We start from the raw sequence: 16,229 nt of genomic DNA on the forward strand, positions 1-16,229 counted from the left end.
ATGAATATGATGGTTCATTGAACATTTGATAAGTGTATTGCTGATATAATTCGAAATAGTGGTTGAATTAAAAATTGAAATTAAGGCATGCCTAAATGAAGATGAGCCCCACGTTTTTCGTTTTAGATGTTGTAAAATATTTTAACTGAAATACAAAAGACCAAGAGAATGAAAGCAAACAGAGATCAGTAGCTGCCGAAAAATTATTTTCTACTTTTGAGTCTACATGAAAAACGTGGTCTTTAAAAATTTTTTTATACATTTTATTTTCTACTTTTTAGTTTTTAAGTATTTTATTTTCTCATTTTAGTCCGTTGCTACACATGAAACACGTTGTTGCGAGCCAATTTACTTGACTTGATGTACGTATCGATGATACGAAGCGTATCATCGATATACGCAGTCTAAACACGAATATCCTCTCGAGGATGACGTGCATTAAAGGTTCCAACCCCTGCTTGTGAGTTCCTTTAGAGTTTATACGCCTGGAAACGTGCAACAAATTATTGATTATTGTATTGTTATCGGGAGCTGAGCTTCCCTAAAAGTTTCAGAGCGCTAGCTAATGGGAAAGTTGGTGAAATATCGATTGCAAGATTTGATCATCACAGACACGAAAGCGAGCTAAGAAAAACGTGGTAATAAAATGAAAAATACAACCTAAACCTGACCACGTGATCGACGGAGCGTAAGGAAAATATACCAACAACAGCACGGCGGCGACATTACGAGATTTATTATATTGAACTTGGGGCTAATCTGCAGCCGCTGAAACATATATAAAACTTATTAACTAAATAATAATTAAAGAGAATGGAAGACGGGAGATTCTGTTGCAATAACTCGTGGGCGCCGCGTCCATCTGCACGCCATGCAGGCAGCACCTCTCAAACTGGTCATTTGCTCCTATTTAAATATATTATTTAATTTAAATTATAGTTAAGTAATTAACAGTTTAATGTTAAGCCAGTCGAGTAAATTATTCAGTGCGCAAGAGGTAATTCGGTAATTGTTCGTGGGTAATGCGGGGGTGAATAAGTTAGCTTATAGCGACAAAAGAAAAGTGTTGAGATGAACGAGGTTTGCACTAACATTCTTATTGTTGAGCTGAGAAAGATGCGAGCAAACTTGCTTGATCAACATTGCTGCCACTAAATATGGCGTCAGTAATCCAACTCGATATTTTAATACGAGATTTAAGGTAACAGATTATTGCTATTTGCCCTGCTTGGCTAATTGTAAGTGAGGAGGGCACATCACGATCATCGTATATTACAAGTAGATAACATAAGAAGCAGCAAATACCATAACCTCATTACATAGCCTACATTGTGCAGCTAATATACCACATAACATTTCATAATTACAATCGCTTAACTTGGTACAACAAATTGCAGTTGTTGAACATTCATCAAAAACATTTAATTTGTCCTAGACCCCCAGATCGTTACGAGCAAATGGCCTCAACAAGGAAAAACTTTTAACGAACTCTCAAGTTCTAGACCAGCAGGCCCTGAACTCGACGGACCAGCGTCAGACCAACAGCTACAGACTAGTCTGCCCACTTACAAACTTACTTACAGACTAATTACTCTTAGCTATCTTAGAAAGAACTTCCTTAAAAAAGTAAATTTTCTTTTATTTGTCTTGGAAATGACATAGTTACAAAGTTTTATTTAATTTGTCTTAGTAGAAGCTTTAAATTTCCATTAAATTAGAACAAGTCATACAACAGGCGAGCCACAGGCAGTGAAACTGCCATCATTTAGAAGCAGTTCAGAGAAGTAGGAGTGAGCGAGTGAGACTAAAGAGTGAGTGAGTTGAAATAAAAATGCGTGAGTGGAGGAAGATGAAGAAAGTTGTAACACAGCGCCTTGCCGCGTCAGGGACGGTGCCACATCCATTATAAACTATATCCTTTGTATCAGTATAAAATATGTATCAGCATATATCCTATGTATCAGCATATCCTATGTACATTCAATGACTGCGTTTCTTTTGATGCGAAGGTAGACCAGCGGAGACAGATGGATGCTCCGACGGGCGTGAGAGGCTGAGACATGCGACGCTATTCAGTTCGTGTGTTATGGCGGTGGGAGAAGTCATAAGCTGTGGAGGGTGGGTGAGGTTGTGAGGAAGAACAGTGTCGTGATTGAGGAGGGAAGGGGGGATTTGACGACAGCTGGGAACCACACCCACACGAGAGGGCAAGTGGGACACATAAGGACATGTGAGGGCGCGCCAGCACGATGCTCGTGATGAAAATAAATAAAGAGGCCCACCTTCCTGATTAGCTCCGCTGAGTAATTATTGGCAAGGGTTGCGCTCTAAACATCCTTAATTCTTTTCGTAAGTAACAATTAAGTATATAACAATTATGTAAGTAACAACTACGTACATGTTCCTCCTTTAAAGTAGAGTTAATCTGAGAGGTAAGGATGGGGTGGAGCTGAGGCACATATTGGACGGTAGGAGGCCTTATGCAGGACTGTGCACGGTGGGGGGGACTATGCCAGACTGTAAGTAGCGGAGGAGAACCTAAGTCAGGCTGTGCACGGTGCACTTAAGCCAGACTAAAGACAGAGGCTAAGGACACAAACCCCTATGCCAGACTGCAGACTGTAGGGGGAAGGTTATGCCAAACTGTGGACGGTGGGGGGCTTGGCGTTACCGAAGAGGGGCATGGCCTGCGCTAGAGTGTTTTGCTGCATCATGTTGTAGGCGCAGTAGTAGGGCAGCTGTGTCACCAGCAGCAAGAAGTCCGTCACGTACTGCGGGGAGAGAGGGGAGGAGGGCGTCACAGGAGTGGTTACAACAATATTTAGTGACACATCAACCAAACTGGTGATGAGTTGCCACAAATTGGTGATACATAACCAACCACAAGAGGAGATTATGTGACAAATCTAAAGACATTAATGGTTGCGTCAGAGGAGCAAGGTTCGCTTTGTGACATCGAAATTTAGCATAATATTTACTAATAACTTAATGTAATTACAGTGAATATAAGTGCATCGTAATAAAATTCGGTGTATTTATTATGCAAGAAATTTATAAAAACTAGAACCTTTCACACGACAAAGGAGGGGGGGAAGAGGTTATTAATTTATATTACAGAATACAGATGCTGATGAGCAGGGTGGGTGGGGGGACATACCGCCAGGGGGGGGAAGCAGGTGCTGAAGGGGATGATGACGATGTAGAGCCACGCTGTGAAGCCCGACACGAACATCAGCACGAGGATGAGCAGCACGAGCCAAATGATGAGCCACAACACCCCGCCCGACCCCTGCGGGGGAGGAGGGGATCAGGGGGACTGGCAGCTTTGCAGGGGGTGGGGGAGACGGGGGTTACGAAAGTAGCTGCTTGGAATATTTATATTTCTGTGAACTTTACTTGTGAAAATATATAAGCTGTCACACGTCCGTCAAAACTGAAGATGAAACCTCAGAGGGGAAAATCTGGGCAACCTGGCAGTGGGGGTGGTTGAGGTGGTGATGTCATGGTATAAAACTGTAGTGGTGTAGTGATGATGAGGCATTAAAGTACTCGTTGTGATGGTGCAGCAACTTTGGTTGAACTGCATGTTGTTCAATAGGGCCAGTCATATATTGCAGAGAGGTCTTTGTGCAACCTCTCGCAGTCTCTCCTGTCCGTGATGGTCATTAATATCCTGGTGTCGTCCGCGAAACGATGCAGTGGCGTGGTTCACTGCCACATCTACGTCGGCGATGTGGATGAGGAAGAGGATCGGGCCGAGTACCGTTTCCTGTGTTACTCCACTCTTCACCCCAGCCACGCTCGATCTCGAGCCTCCAACAACTACAGCTTGTAGTCTTAAAATTAGGAAGTCGTGAATCAACGCACGATAATGCTAATCCTTTCACTTAAATTTCAGCATCAAGGATCTCTTTTCTTAAGTGCGACTCCGTTAATGCAATCATAGAGATGCCATCCTCGTCGGCCGCCGCCACACGCCAATCTTTGTGGAAAGAGCCCCTCGATGTTGGCCAGCAGGATGCCAGACTCTTCCCTTCTTGTTGCGCTTACCTGCAGCGACACCGCTCTGCCAGACGTCCCTGGGCTCAACAGCTGCTGCAGGAGCTTCAGTACCGGTAATGGTGGAGATGTGGTGGTGGTGATAGTGCAGTAACATATCTGTGGTGATAAGGATGAGGTGGTTGTGGTGATGAAGCATCAACGTACCCGAGGTGGTGATGATGTGGTTGTGGTGGTGGTGGTGGTGTGTGTCTCTGTTACACCGCCCATGCCTGCACCGGCCGCCATGTCCTGCACAGAGCGCACGGCGTTACATCATTGGGCTTTAATAAAAAGACAATAAATGAATTTAAAAGTTATTTCACAACTTGATATAAAAGACGTAGACATGTCTACGAGCTTCATAAAGCAAACAACCGAGGAATAATTGGAAGGGGACCAAGTTCTAAAAATTTGCTTGGTAGCGGCATCAGCGCCGGCTCGTCGACGTTACACACTAACCCGGTCCAACATAAATGTGGTCACAAAAACTTAGACAATTGCTATTAGGTAAAACAGTAATATTGCTTTAATATCTTATTAAGTGACAATAAAATCAATTACCAGAGCATGGAATTCACATAACGGGTACCCTTGACAATTAAAATGAACTCTGAATTTACAAATTAGTTGTCTGTTAAGGATCCGCGGAAGTGACCAATGGGTCCCACATGTCACCTTCACTCTATAGACAAAATTACAATAGCTTTGGAATAGAAATAAAGTTATAAATTTAATAAACTTGTAGTTTTGATTCACAGTTTCATTACATAGTTACAGGTTACACTGTAACCTGTTACACTGTAACACTGTAACCAGCGCAGTGGTTCCCAAACTTTCTTCAGGCTGGCGCCCCCCCTTGGCTCCCCAGTGAATCTCTAGGGCCTCTTTCTTGATATTTAGTATGCTGCAATTTTGAAAGAGAAAGGTTAAACACAGATCCCTGCAGAGGCCCTTACAGATCTTTCCTCCGCCCCCAAAGGAGCGATATCGCCCACTTTGGGAACCACTGGGTTACAGCTTTGCACCCGCCTTGAAAATATTTTGCCACAATAAGCGGTAATTTCAAAAGGCAAATTAAGGAGCTATATAAAGGGAAATATATTCAATATAAAGGAAGGGCGGAGTTCAAAATAAATAGTCTCTTCAGCATGTTAAAGAACCAAGCTCTCCATAACGTTCGAAAACAAATCAACATTATTTTAAATAAGTAGCAAAACCTCACAAGTTGAGATGACCGAGCCAAAGCAAAGGCTAAGTCTAGAATTAAATGTGAAGTCTAGTCTGTTCTAAATAAAAAAACATGAACATGCATTAAAAAATCGAAGAGGATCTCTAAAGGTAAGAATAGCAATTAGTAAGGAATGGCTTCACACACGCCCGAAAGAGCAAACATCGAAGGTAGTGTTCACAACCAAGACTAAATGCCATCAACACTATTTCATTTCCTAACTATATAGGATTATGATGAATAAGAAGTAGCACACTTTATACTCCAAAAAATTAGGAAAGTTTTAGCAACATCGTGCACCAGCTGTACACCTGCCGCCCTGTGCACCAGCTGTACACCTGCCGCCCTGTGCACCAGCTGTACACCTGCTGCCCTGTGCACCAGCTGTACACCTGCCGCCCCTGTCTCTTATACACATCTAGATGTGTATAAGAGACAGACGCGTGACCCACGGCACCCACGCGTGACCCACGGCACCACGCGTGACCCACGGCACCACGCGTGACCCACGGCACCACGCGTGACCCACGGCACCACGCGTGACCCACGGCACCACGCGTGACCCACAGCACCACACGTGACCCACAGCACCACGCGTGACCCACAGCACCACGCGTGACGCGCGAAGACGTGTCGTCTTCACACGCGACGGACTGGCGCGAGGTCACCCCAACCTGCCGTGCATGAAATCCTGACTGTTGATGCTACGTGAGAATCGCTTAGTGGTTCGCGCTATTTCTCGTGAACTAGATTCGCGTACTGAGAAATATATTCACGAGATAGCGGCTTCCAAAACGTATGTTATGTGTCAGCTTTTGCAACTGACTACCAGCTGGTTGGAAAATTTGAGAAGTTTTTTTGGTTCTTGTTCCAGAGCTTACCGTTCATTCTTTTCGAGTTTCTGTACGTAAAAATATGCACAATTTATTTCATTGTCAGACCCAGTTGACCTTCAGGAATATACCAGGGTTTGAGGAAGGAAAGAATTTCGACACGGACCATGAGTCCATGATGGATGGAGAATGTAAATGGTTATACTAAATAGTCTATTTAATATGTCCATGATAATGTATATATGCAAATATGCAATCCACGCCATTGATCCATGGTAAATAACCTTTTTATGGCAATCAAAGTAAAACTGTGGCGCATACTCATCAACAAGAAGGAATTCCATAAATGGTGGTTCTCAGAGTCAAATCGTTCTAGTATGTTAATTTATTTAGTTCGAAAATATTAGCTAAATATCAAAGCCTAAAAGAAAATCTAGTATCAAATTTTTTTCAAGTTCCAATATGTTGTGTGCACTTGTTGATCATTACCCTTTCTGAAATCTACCCTGACCTCCTGAACACTGATTGCTCAAGACGTCGTCTCCAGTTTAATGGTAATCTCGTATGAATTTGCAATGAGGTCTTCAGGGGGAGTGTGAGGGCGGCGTGTGATCAGCATGCGACTCGAGACACGCAGCGCCGCAGCCGTGCGGTTGCCCGCGCCTAGGCGTAAGAAAGTGAAAGCGATAGCAAAAAATGTAGATAATAAACTGGTATCCTGTCCTGGCTTGACGTCAGTCCTGCATCACGGACTGGCCACATTGCCGAGCCTAATCATACCGACGCTTCGTAGTCTGCATGAGAAGTTTGTGGTGAAACTTTTGAAGGGATCGAGCTGCCAACTCGTGTAGGTTTTCCAGTCCATTGGCATGATTGAGGGAAGTTAACAATAAAATTAGGCATTACATGCGCACAAACGGACTGCAAATTCTGTACCAGAAATCCACAATCGTTGATTTATCATAATTAAATAAAAATAATGACGTAAGATTATTAAGTTTATTCTTACTAGTTATTTGCAGATATGGAGAAGAAATAGTATCCCAACGTTATTGACTACACCTTCGTACTGACACAGACAGAATGCCACTGAAGCAGATGTACAGTGTACACTATAGAGCCAGTAGCAGCAGCAACAACCACACTTGTCCGGTGAGTTGCCAAGAGTCACCAGATGAACTATCAGCCACGGCCAACACTTGTGTGCAAAAACACGTTAGGAATTCTTACAACGCTATTAATTAAACATACATAAATAAAAAAGACTAAACGACTACACACTTTATCCTTTTGTTTATTGTTTGTGCTGACATAGAATATTCGCATTCACTAAACTCATTCATATTTAATCCAAATTTAGTCAATCCCTGCGTTTAGCGATGGTTTTAGATATAACGTATTTATTAGCAGGTTGAGATGTTCACTTAAATATGCTATCTGAAAAATTTCCTAATCATATTTGTTTGAATTTTAATATTTTGTTCAGTATTTTGACGTTTCGGGCGTTTTGAAGAGGATTCGCGCAGAATGTTTCCCTGATCAACACATGGAAGATACCGCGTCGAGTTCCAGGACCTGCATGACCAGTGGCCTGGGGCTAACGAACCCCCAAATTGCTTGCTGGCAGCGAATCAAATTCACCGCAAAACATATTCAACTAAAAGTACATGACACATTCAACGATTTTATTGGAGCCTTGCAAAGCTGACACATGCTGTTTGCATGATCTGCTATCTTCCGTTGCTTCATAAAACTTAATTCATGCAACGCGTTTGTCCGCGTCATCAAGTATTGAATAGATACATACATAAGATCTATATAAACATAAAGTAGAATAATGTAGAGCTCGACCAGTGGCGAGCGCGCATGGTGAGGATGTCACCACATAGTGCCATGCGGCTGCCATCAGCATCATAACAACCACCACCATTGCAATAATCACCTTCATTTTTATCGCCATTATGAAGACTATACAAACCACGAATATGACTTCAGTATGGGGTACCACAGACAAAGTCGAAGCCAAACACGACCGGTCTTGAACCTAGCCATTCATGGAGCGTAGTTTGAATGTACGTGAATTAATAATTGATTAAATAATAAATCCACTTGATAGTTAGAGCACTAGTGTTTATATGTCTATCATGTCTATAAGAATATTGGATCAGCTTAGTGCCTGTTGGGCGGGAGAGTTAGGGACCTTATGGAGTTTTTTTTTAATGTGCGGCACACAACTTGTGGGCACGAGACTTCACTAGGGCCTCTAGTACAAGTCTCGTTGGTCAGATCATTAAATTATCTCAAATTAATTAACTATTTTAAGAACAATCACATCATTCCAGTAACGAGCAAACATGCGACACGCATCAATAATCGTTCGGGAGTACGGTCACGGCCAACAGCGGCAGCAGCAGGAGTACGGCATCGAGCCGAGAGCAACATCATATAGGCCAAAATAAAAACAACAATCTTAAAATACGGCTAATATAAACTCTACAGACGTGCCGACGATAAAACATCTCTAGACGCGAATAAATTACGGTTATGATGGCAATGCGTCTGCTAGTGACGGTCTCCTGGCGATTACAGACGTTGATATCGTAAACCATACGGACATCTGAACGGCAGAGGAGCTCGTAATGAAAACCACTTCCCGCTACGTACGTTGCATTACTTTAATGGACAACACTGCTGCGATTAATTTCTAAATTAGTTTCAATTTAAACGTGACAATTCCAAGTTTTCTCGTAAGCTAACCAAATTCTATTCCGATGACTCGCGTTAACTGCCTTGTATCGCTGCAGATTTGGAGGACTTACTGCTTGACAAGAACTTTCCAAATTTGGCTGAAATAAAGAGGAAGGGCTTAGCTCTGAAGCTTCAAGTGACGTTGAACCTAAATTCAGCACCTGACGATGGTGACTCAAGGTACGCACGTGTCAGGTGACAGCAGGTGAGATTATTGCTATGGGGAGGCTTGACGAGCAAGTCAATGCCCACCTTGTTGAACAAAGAGATGTCGATATATTCGACGATGAAAATGAACAACAGTGTTCGTACGAGTTAGATGTGAAAACTAAATTGAAGGTTTTGTATCGGAAACTTTCCGAAAAAGTGATCAAAACTAAGCCTAATTATTCTGAAATTAGATGACCTCAAATGGATTGTGTTACCTATTTTGGAGAAGGGACTTTCCATCAGGTATATCTTACATTTTAGACGCAATTTATTAATATCATTGGGCTACAAGATAATCTCACTGCTTCTGTTACATTCACTTATTCGAAATAGTATCTAAGGGATATGCTTCAAAATTATCAGTACACCAGAGCATCGCAGATGAGAATTATTCAGTCGCCCTGGCACTCCTTAAGAAGGAATTCCTGAATTCAAACTGTATTTTCCATCTCCACCATCACACTACTACTACACATCACAACACACAATCACCTTCACAATACAACACATCCACTTCACTGGCCTAGAGCGGAGGGCCATACAACGATGGTGGCGTCATCTGTACCGCCGTCAGCAAAAGGAGGGAAAATGACAACAAGACTAAATAATGACATGGCACTTTATTTTTGCACATCACTAAGATTACTGCCCAGGAAGAGGGGCTTCAGTACAGGCGGCAGCCGCAGCGAGCTCTTCACCACAAGGTTGACGCTGCCGAGGCGCTGGGGGCTGAGGGGAGTCACTACCTGCAGGTTATGCGCCTTCAGGTCCACAGTCAACACCACCCCCCAGCCCACCACCGCGTACTGAGGTCTCGTGGTTCTTACGGCCAGTGGGTCTTTGCTCGGCTGGATACTCACACCTGCCGGCAGAGGAAGCAGGGAGCACCTGCTGAAGAAGGAGAAGTGAGAAGGTAACCTCACGTGGTTCGCGGATTGGTGGTTATCTTTGTGATTGGTGTCTGGGATACGAGCTGGTTTGTAGCCCAGGGGCAGGTCGTCGCTGATTTCAACCAAGTTGTCAACGTGAGTTGAGCATAGAGCCACCAGCTCGCCACGGAGATGGGACCTAAGCACCACCCTGAGGTCCTCGGCGTAGGTCACGTGAATCCCCACACGAGAGAAGCTCAGGGTCTTGGAGGGCGGCATCAGCAGCCGCCCTCCCCTCACGTGCGACATAGCGCCGCTGAAGTAACAAATGGTGTTCAGGTGACGGAGGTCAGAACGGAAAGGACGAGGTACGTCAAATTTCTTCCTTGCGTAGCGCCTCCTCGAGCTGCCGGCCTGTACCTGGCAGTACTGGTAGTCGAAGAAGTGATGGTAGGACAAGGGTGTGACCCTTTGTTGGAGGCAGGTGGTGACGAAGTCGCTGCTGTTGTGATAGTCACTCATATTGTAGCAGTCGAGGCTATCGTCCTTCTCAGTGCAGACCTGCAGCACAAGCGTGGGCCTCACCAGCTTCAGGATCTCAGCGAGCAGCACAAGGCCTTCGTTTCGGATCCACCCCATGGTGTTCACAACCAGGGGCACGTCGTGGTGGCTCTGCTCCACTGTCTCCATCAGCTCCTTCAACAAGTTAAGATATTCGGGCAGGTGGTACAGAGCACTGGTGGAACCCAGGATCAGCTGTTTCACTTCATCCCCGACCGGCTCCATCTGTGTCTCCCACTCCATTTCTTCGATCATTTCTTGCAGATCTTGGAGCGCTGCCAGTCCCGAGTTAGGAAATTTACTTGCCTCTGGAATTACAGGAGATGATTTTTTACCAAATTCTCTGCCGGGAGCTTTTTTGCTTCTCAGACAGGTTTCATAGTCGGTTTCCATAGGTTCATATCTCCTAGTATCGTCTCCTGGGGCGTCAGTCCCCTTACTCAGTCCCCCACTAGGCACCTCAAGGCCGAGTTTTCGTCGCAGTTTGTGCAGGAACTTGCGTCGCGTTTGTAGCCTGCTAACCATGGCAAGTTTATCCTTGCTGTCCATCCTGCTCCTGGCGCTGCTGTAGATGAACCCAGGTCCCAGCAGAGGACGTCGGACGCGTGCCACAGACAAGGTCCCAGGAAGCCCCACTTCGGGCTGGCCACAGTCCAGGTCCAGCAGACACACCCCGCCAGAGGAAGCGCCCTCACGAGACGACCTCGCGTCCAAGAAGGAGTTGACGCAGTAGCGTACGAATGTCGATTTGCCGAGATCCCTGGCGCCCACAACCAACACACGCAGGCCTGAGCGCAGTAAGGAACAATTATATCAACTATTCAGGGCTGTTGTATGATAAAACATATACAGTGCATAAATGTACGTGTATGTTATACAAGTGACATTCACTTCGAATTCATTTATTGATTCCATGCATCAGACCTTATCTTATTACTAAATCTTATTCAACTGTTCTTCTTGGCATCAAACAGTAAAAATAAAAATAAAATATAAGAACAAACACATTTATCCTCATATCTTTTAATTTAGTTACAAAAAAAGCTTGGGGGAAAATTAAGATGACACGGGGCTCACCAGGCTGAGTCGGGGATGTCTTGGGAGCGCATCCCCAAGCAAGGTCCCCACGCTGGACCATGTTGGTAGCCCAGCCCACCACCTGCGAAGAAGGGAGGGTAAGACAGCTACAGGATGTAGTAATTTCGAACCTCACATTAAATAATTAATTGTCACTTCATGTCTTGCGAGCATAAGGTCATTATTAGTAGCTAGAGCTTTAAAAATTTCAGTGAATGTAAAGATCGGTGGTTGTGAACACCCACACAATTATGGCTGAACCTTGCAGGCCACGGCAGGCCACAGCAGACGCCAACGAGCTCGGTAGCTCAGTATTAGCTGGAATCTAATCTGACGTCGGCTCATGTTTTGGACTTCATTTAAATACCAATATTGAATATCTTGCGTATAATGGCAATATGAATGAAAAGAGACATTCACGGGACCTGAGGAGCAGGTCCTGCTCTGCACTGGTTTGGCACTAGCTCGTAGGGAGCACTAATTCGACATTCGAACTAGCTCATGAAGTGAGCTAGTGTCGAACAAAGCTCCTGATAAGAAAATCAGCCTCCTGAAGGTGTGCTGGTCTGCTCAATAAAAGGTTAAATATCTGACGGTAATATGCCCCTCACCTGCCCCCAGCCCCTAGGCACGTCCACCACGGGCCCCGCCTCCATACTGGCCATCACGGGCTTCACGCCCTCCAAGGCGACGTACCAAGCGAGCACGTCACACGGGCCCGGGTCTGCACCAGCTGCGTCAGGGTCTGCACCAGCTGCGTCAGAGTCTGCACCAGCTGCGTCAGGGTCTGCACCAGCTGCGTCAGGGTCTGCACCAGCTGCGTCAGGGTCTGCACCAGATGCGTCAGGGTCTGCACCAGCAGCATCAGGGTCTGCACCAGCTGCGTCAGGGTCTGCACCAGCAGCGTCAGGGTCTGCACCAGCAGCACTGCTCCCAGGGTAGAGGATAAGGGGGTGGTGGGGGTAGTGACAGGGGTTGTTGGGGGTGAGGAGTGGGTGACGGAGGTTGTAGGTGGTGAGGAGGTAGTGACAGGGGTTGTTGGGGGTGAGGAGTGGGTGACGGAGGTTGTGGGGGGTGAGGAGTGGGTGACGGGGGTTGTAGGTGGTGAGGAGTGGGTGACGGGGGCTGTGGGTGGCAAGGAGTGAGTGACGGGGGCTGTGGGTGGTGAAGAGTGGGTGACGGGGGCTGTGGGGGGTGAGGAGTGTGCAGAGAAGGCATTATAGGAAGGGGAGTGGGCACTCAACTTCATGTCTAGATATGAAGTGGAGTTGCTACAGGATGAAGAGTGTTGATCAGAGGTTGAAGGGAGTGGTGAATGGAGTGTAGAAGGGCGGTGTTCAAACTCCTGCCCTGTGGCATCTAAGGGCAGCAGGTGCATGAGAAGTGAAGGCTTCTGGCAGGCAAAGAGCACAGAGGGCAGGGCAGTGGAGTAAGCCGTCAACTCCAGCACCACTCCTTGGCATCCCTGTGGGGGGGCAGGAAGTTTAGTATGAGTACAGCTTGCTTAGGACAACAAGGCTGTTATTAAACTCAAGCTGTCATACATGACAAAAAAATTGCATCTAACACCATATAAAACCTCATTATTTAATGAGGCAATAAAAAATGACATGTCTGCTTGTAAATTCACACAAGTATAACTGATGCAAAAATTTAATCGTCAGTCAATTTTTATAGAATTCAACCAATATAAACATTAAAGATTAAGAATATCATTATATCAATGTAATTGACTGGTACAAATCATGTCCCCTTACAACTTAACATGAGCTATGCACACATTTAAAATATTTTGCCTCAAAAGAAGATAAAAAACATATATATTTGGTTGATTTGTTGGTGAATAGAATAAAAAATGGAGGATACTGACTGGCTTCAGTTGTAGAGCAGCAAACTGGTCCTTGGATAAGAAGTAATCTTGCTTAAGCTGATGGACATCATCTGTTAAAGTGATGCAGCCACAGCTTGTGGAGTGGGAAGCTCTAGGATAAGCAGCGCATGACACAGCCAGCATGGCATGGTGTCGGGGAGAGAATACAGGCACTTGTTGACCAGTGGGCACCTGGTAACCGAGAATATGGATGGCACCTCTCACAGGCTTGACACAATACAGCCCATCCACCACCAGCTGCTGTCCACACTGCAGGTGCACAAGAACTTTCTTCCATCGCTTGCCAGCAATGCAACTGCCTGAGAAGGTTGAGTACCAAGGCCTCACTTCTTGGTCAAATTCGATTTTGCTGGAAATATCATCGTCAGCATCTAAGTTGCTGAAGTCACTGTTAATTTGTCCTGATGGGTCTCCATCAAATTCATTAGAATTGTCTAATTTCATACGTTTTGGAGGAGGAGGTTTGAGGTTCATAATGATATATTAGCTGAAAGACAAAGGCAAATGTTAAGTTGATAAAAAATTATTTTTATTATGTAAAATGAATAAACAAAATGGAAGATGTTACAGAAAATCAAGGGTTTAAAAAATTTGTGACTGGACAAACCACATCCCAAAATTATCCATTAAAGAGCACATCCAGTCAGTGGAATCTAAAAAATTGAGCTTAAATTCTCAAGTAAATCCGTTGATTGAGAAAACCAAAAAGATGATCTCAGAATGAATTAGGCAGTTACATTTCTGAAGAAAATTCAATGAAAATAGAGAATATTGATGGCAAACACCCTGACAATGATGCCAAACTGGAAAATTAGGCAGAAGCTACGCTGAGCATGAAACAAAAATTCAATGCTTGCAGACTCTTCAGACAGTAAAATATAGCATAACATAGGTTGAAGAGGCCAAAGATGCCAACATATAATGAAGGCTAATGGTGCTCTCTAATTGCACTTCTCCATGACTGTAGGGATCTTAGCTTAACATTCAGGGGTACTTTAGGAAACAGAGGGAGAATAAGAACTATAGTAGCCAATGCGTGGAATGTAGAATAAGTTAAGATGTTGACAATCCCGTAGCAGCGTACAAATTCAGAGCAGACTTGTTTTGGTACATAAGCAAGGACTAGTTTGTGAATTCAGACAACTGCAGAGGTATGTGTAATATTCTAGAGTTGAAGGTCAATATTATATAAATATAAATTCTACTGTCAATATTTATCAATTTGTATTTATTATCTGTTTGTTGATACTATGTGAGCTATCTAGTAGGAAAATTAACTGACTGATTGTAAATTTGATTTTGTTCATAAAGGGAAAAGTCAACCTGGATAGAAGATCACAAGAAGCTGGTACATCTTGATTGGTTTTTGTGCATATTGAACTATAATATACTTTGTTGTGTGGAAGTGGAACTATATGTTCTCATTGTTCTGTGCTGTGCCCTAGCATATGAAAGAAGAAACAGTTCTGTGCAATGACATTATGCTCTGAACATATGTTCACATCAAATTTTATCAATGTTCTTATTTCAAGTGTTCCCTTTTCATTTAGATTAAAGTAATTGTGTTAACAGGGAGATCTTTATTGAATCTTGGCACAAAAGATCATTACAATGGCATATGCAATTTACAATTGATATGACCTACATGCAAACATTAGGGTAACAGAAACACCAAACCACAAATTATTGAACAATAGCGAATAGATAAATACATATTTTGTGATAAGATATGAACTCCAATTCAAGGTTAAGATGGCCTGTTGTAGTGCTAGAAAAGATGCCAATATCTTGAGCTAAAAGATTATACTTTATAAGTTTACAGTTTGGTACATGTTCAATCCTTTGCCCCTTTAATGGGTTTTACATAATTTCTTAGGTAAAAATTGAGTTAAATGAAATACTTTTGACATATAACAACTTTTTAAAATTACCCAATATTCTAAATTTGTAAAACAGATTTATTGTATAATTATTTTTCTATGTGAATAATATTTAAAAAATTACAAAATAAATTCCCCAACCTGTTCCATATTTCTTTAATCAATCCAGAAAATCAGGCAATTTCACAACGTAGTTTTAAACCAAAGATATTTTAGAATCAGTTCATTTTTAATTTCCTCATTTAATCAAGATTTAAACAAATTTCTTATGTATGATAATGCTGGTGTATCTATAATACTTTACTGGTCTACTTACATTACAAGACTCAAAACTGAACTTGAGGACTTGATGAGTCTAAAAAAAAGTCTCTGCAGAGTGCAGACTCTGCTTTGCCACTGTAGGGCACTGTGTTTCACAGGTTACTGAGGTTAGGTTAACAAGTTCACAAAATATATTTCACTATTTCTAAAACATGTTTACATTTTGTAATTGTGAATATTAAGCTAGCATTTACCATTTAGCGTCAGTGGCACACACTTTCTGCCCGTCTACTGATAGTGTGCAACATCCATGATCTGATGATCAAAAGTGGGCAGTAGCGCGCTCCATGTAGCGGCCACTACATTTCCAGTAGTGGTAGCTGTAGCGGTGCTACATTTAAAGCAATGTAGCGGTAGCGCCCGCTACATATTTAAGTAGCAATATGAGGTTTTACCGCTACAGCGCTACCGCTACATTTATAGATAAAGACTTTAGATTTTACTTAATAGTATTAAATATTCTTTAAAAACCAGCATGATACATAATATAAATTACAGAATAAAACTGTACAAAAGATTTCGGTGTAATGTTGTCAACCTCAGCCTATTACTAGTGTCAACATGTTAGTT

The 16,229-nt window shown here is 43.3% G+C and overlaps 2 protein-coding genes across 2 annotated transcripts; both read right to left on the bottom strand.

Moving 5' to 3' along the window:
* Positions 1-1,663: 1,663 nt before the first annotated feature.
* LOC108664406 lies at positions 1,664-7,204 on the bottom strand. The gene is made up of 4 exons (XM_018150981.2): positions 7,112-7,204; positions 4,207-4,290; positions 3,158-3,289; positions 1,664-2,771 (listed from the first exon to the last, which is right to left on the bottom strand). Exons 2-4 carry the CDS (start codon positions 4,285-4,287, stop codon positions 2,634-2,636), a joined length of 351 nt encoding a protein of 116 aa, XP_018006470.1. The 5' UTR covers positions 4,288-4,290; positions 7,112-7,204; the 3' UTR covers positions 1,664-2,633.
* Positions 7,205-9,665: 2,461 nt separating this feature from the next.
* On the bottom strand, positions 9,666-13,932 carry LOC108664405. The gene is made up of 5 exons (XM_018150980.2): positions 13,438-13,932; positions 12,911-13,032; positions 12,179-12,752; positions 11,568-11,649; positions 9,666-11,278 (listed from the first exon to the last, which is right to left on the bottom strand). Exons 1-5 carry the CDS (start codon positions 13,930-13,932, stop codon positions 9,681-9,683), a joined length of 2,871 nt encoding a protein of 956 aa, XP_018006469.2. The 3' UTR covers positions 9,666-9,680.
* Positions 13,933-16,229: the final 2,297 nt, after the last annotated feature.

Source organism: Hyalella azteca, unplaced genomic scaffold, assembly GCF_000764305.2.
Source record: "Hyalella azteca isolate HAZT.00-mixed unplaced genomic scaffold, Hazt_2.0.2 contig7761, whole genome shotgun sequence".
NCBI lineage: Eukaryota > Metazoa > Arthropoda > Malacostraca > Amphipoda > Hyalellidae > Hyalella > Hyalella azteca.

Excerpts from the sequence above, each read along its gene's own strand:
- LOC108664405 (XM_018150980.2), bottom strand. The coding sequence starts at position 13,932 with ATGAACCTCAAACCTCCTCCTCCAAAACGTATGAAATTAGACAATTCT. Across the intron at positions 13,033-13,437 it reads CTGCTCTACAACTGAAGCCA|GGATGCCAAGGAGTGGTGCT; the intron begins GTCAGTATCCTC and ends GCCCCCCCACAG. Across the intron at positions 11,650-12,178 it reads TGCCTAGGGGCTGGGGGCAG|GTGGTGGGCTGGGCTACCAA; the intron begins GTGAGGGGCATA and ends CCTTCTTCGCAG.
- LOC108664406 (XM_018150981.2), bottom strand. The coding sequence starts at position 4,287 with ATGGCGGCCGGTGCAGGCATGGGCGGTGTAACAGAGACACACACCACC. Across the intron at positions 3,290-4,206 it reads CCACATCATCACCACCTCGG|GGGTCGGGCGGGGTGTTGTG; the intron begins GTACGTTGATGC and ends CCTCCCCCGCAG. Across the intron at positions 2,772-3,157 it reads CCTGCTTCCCCCCCCTGGCG|TACGTGACGGACTTCTTGCT; the intron begins GTATGTCCCCCC and ends CTCTCCCCGCAG.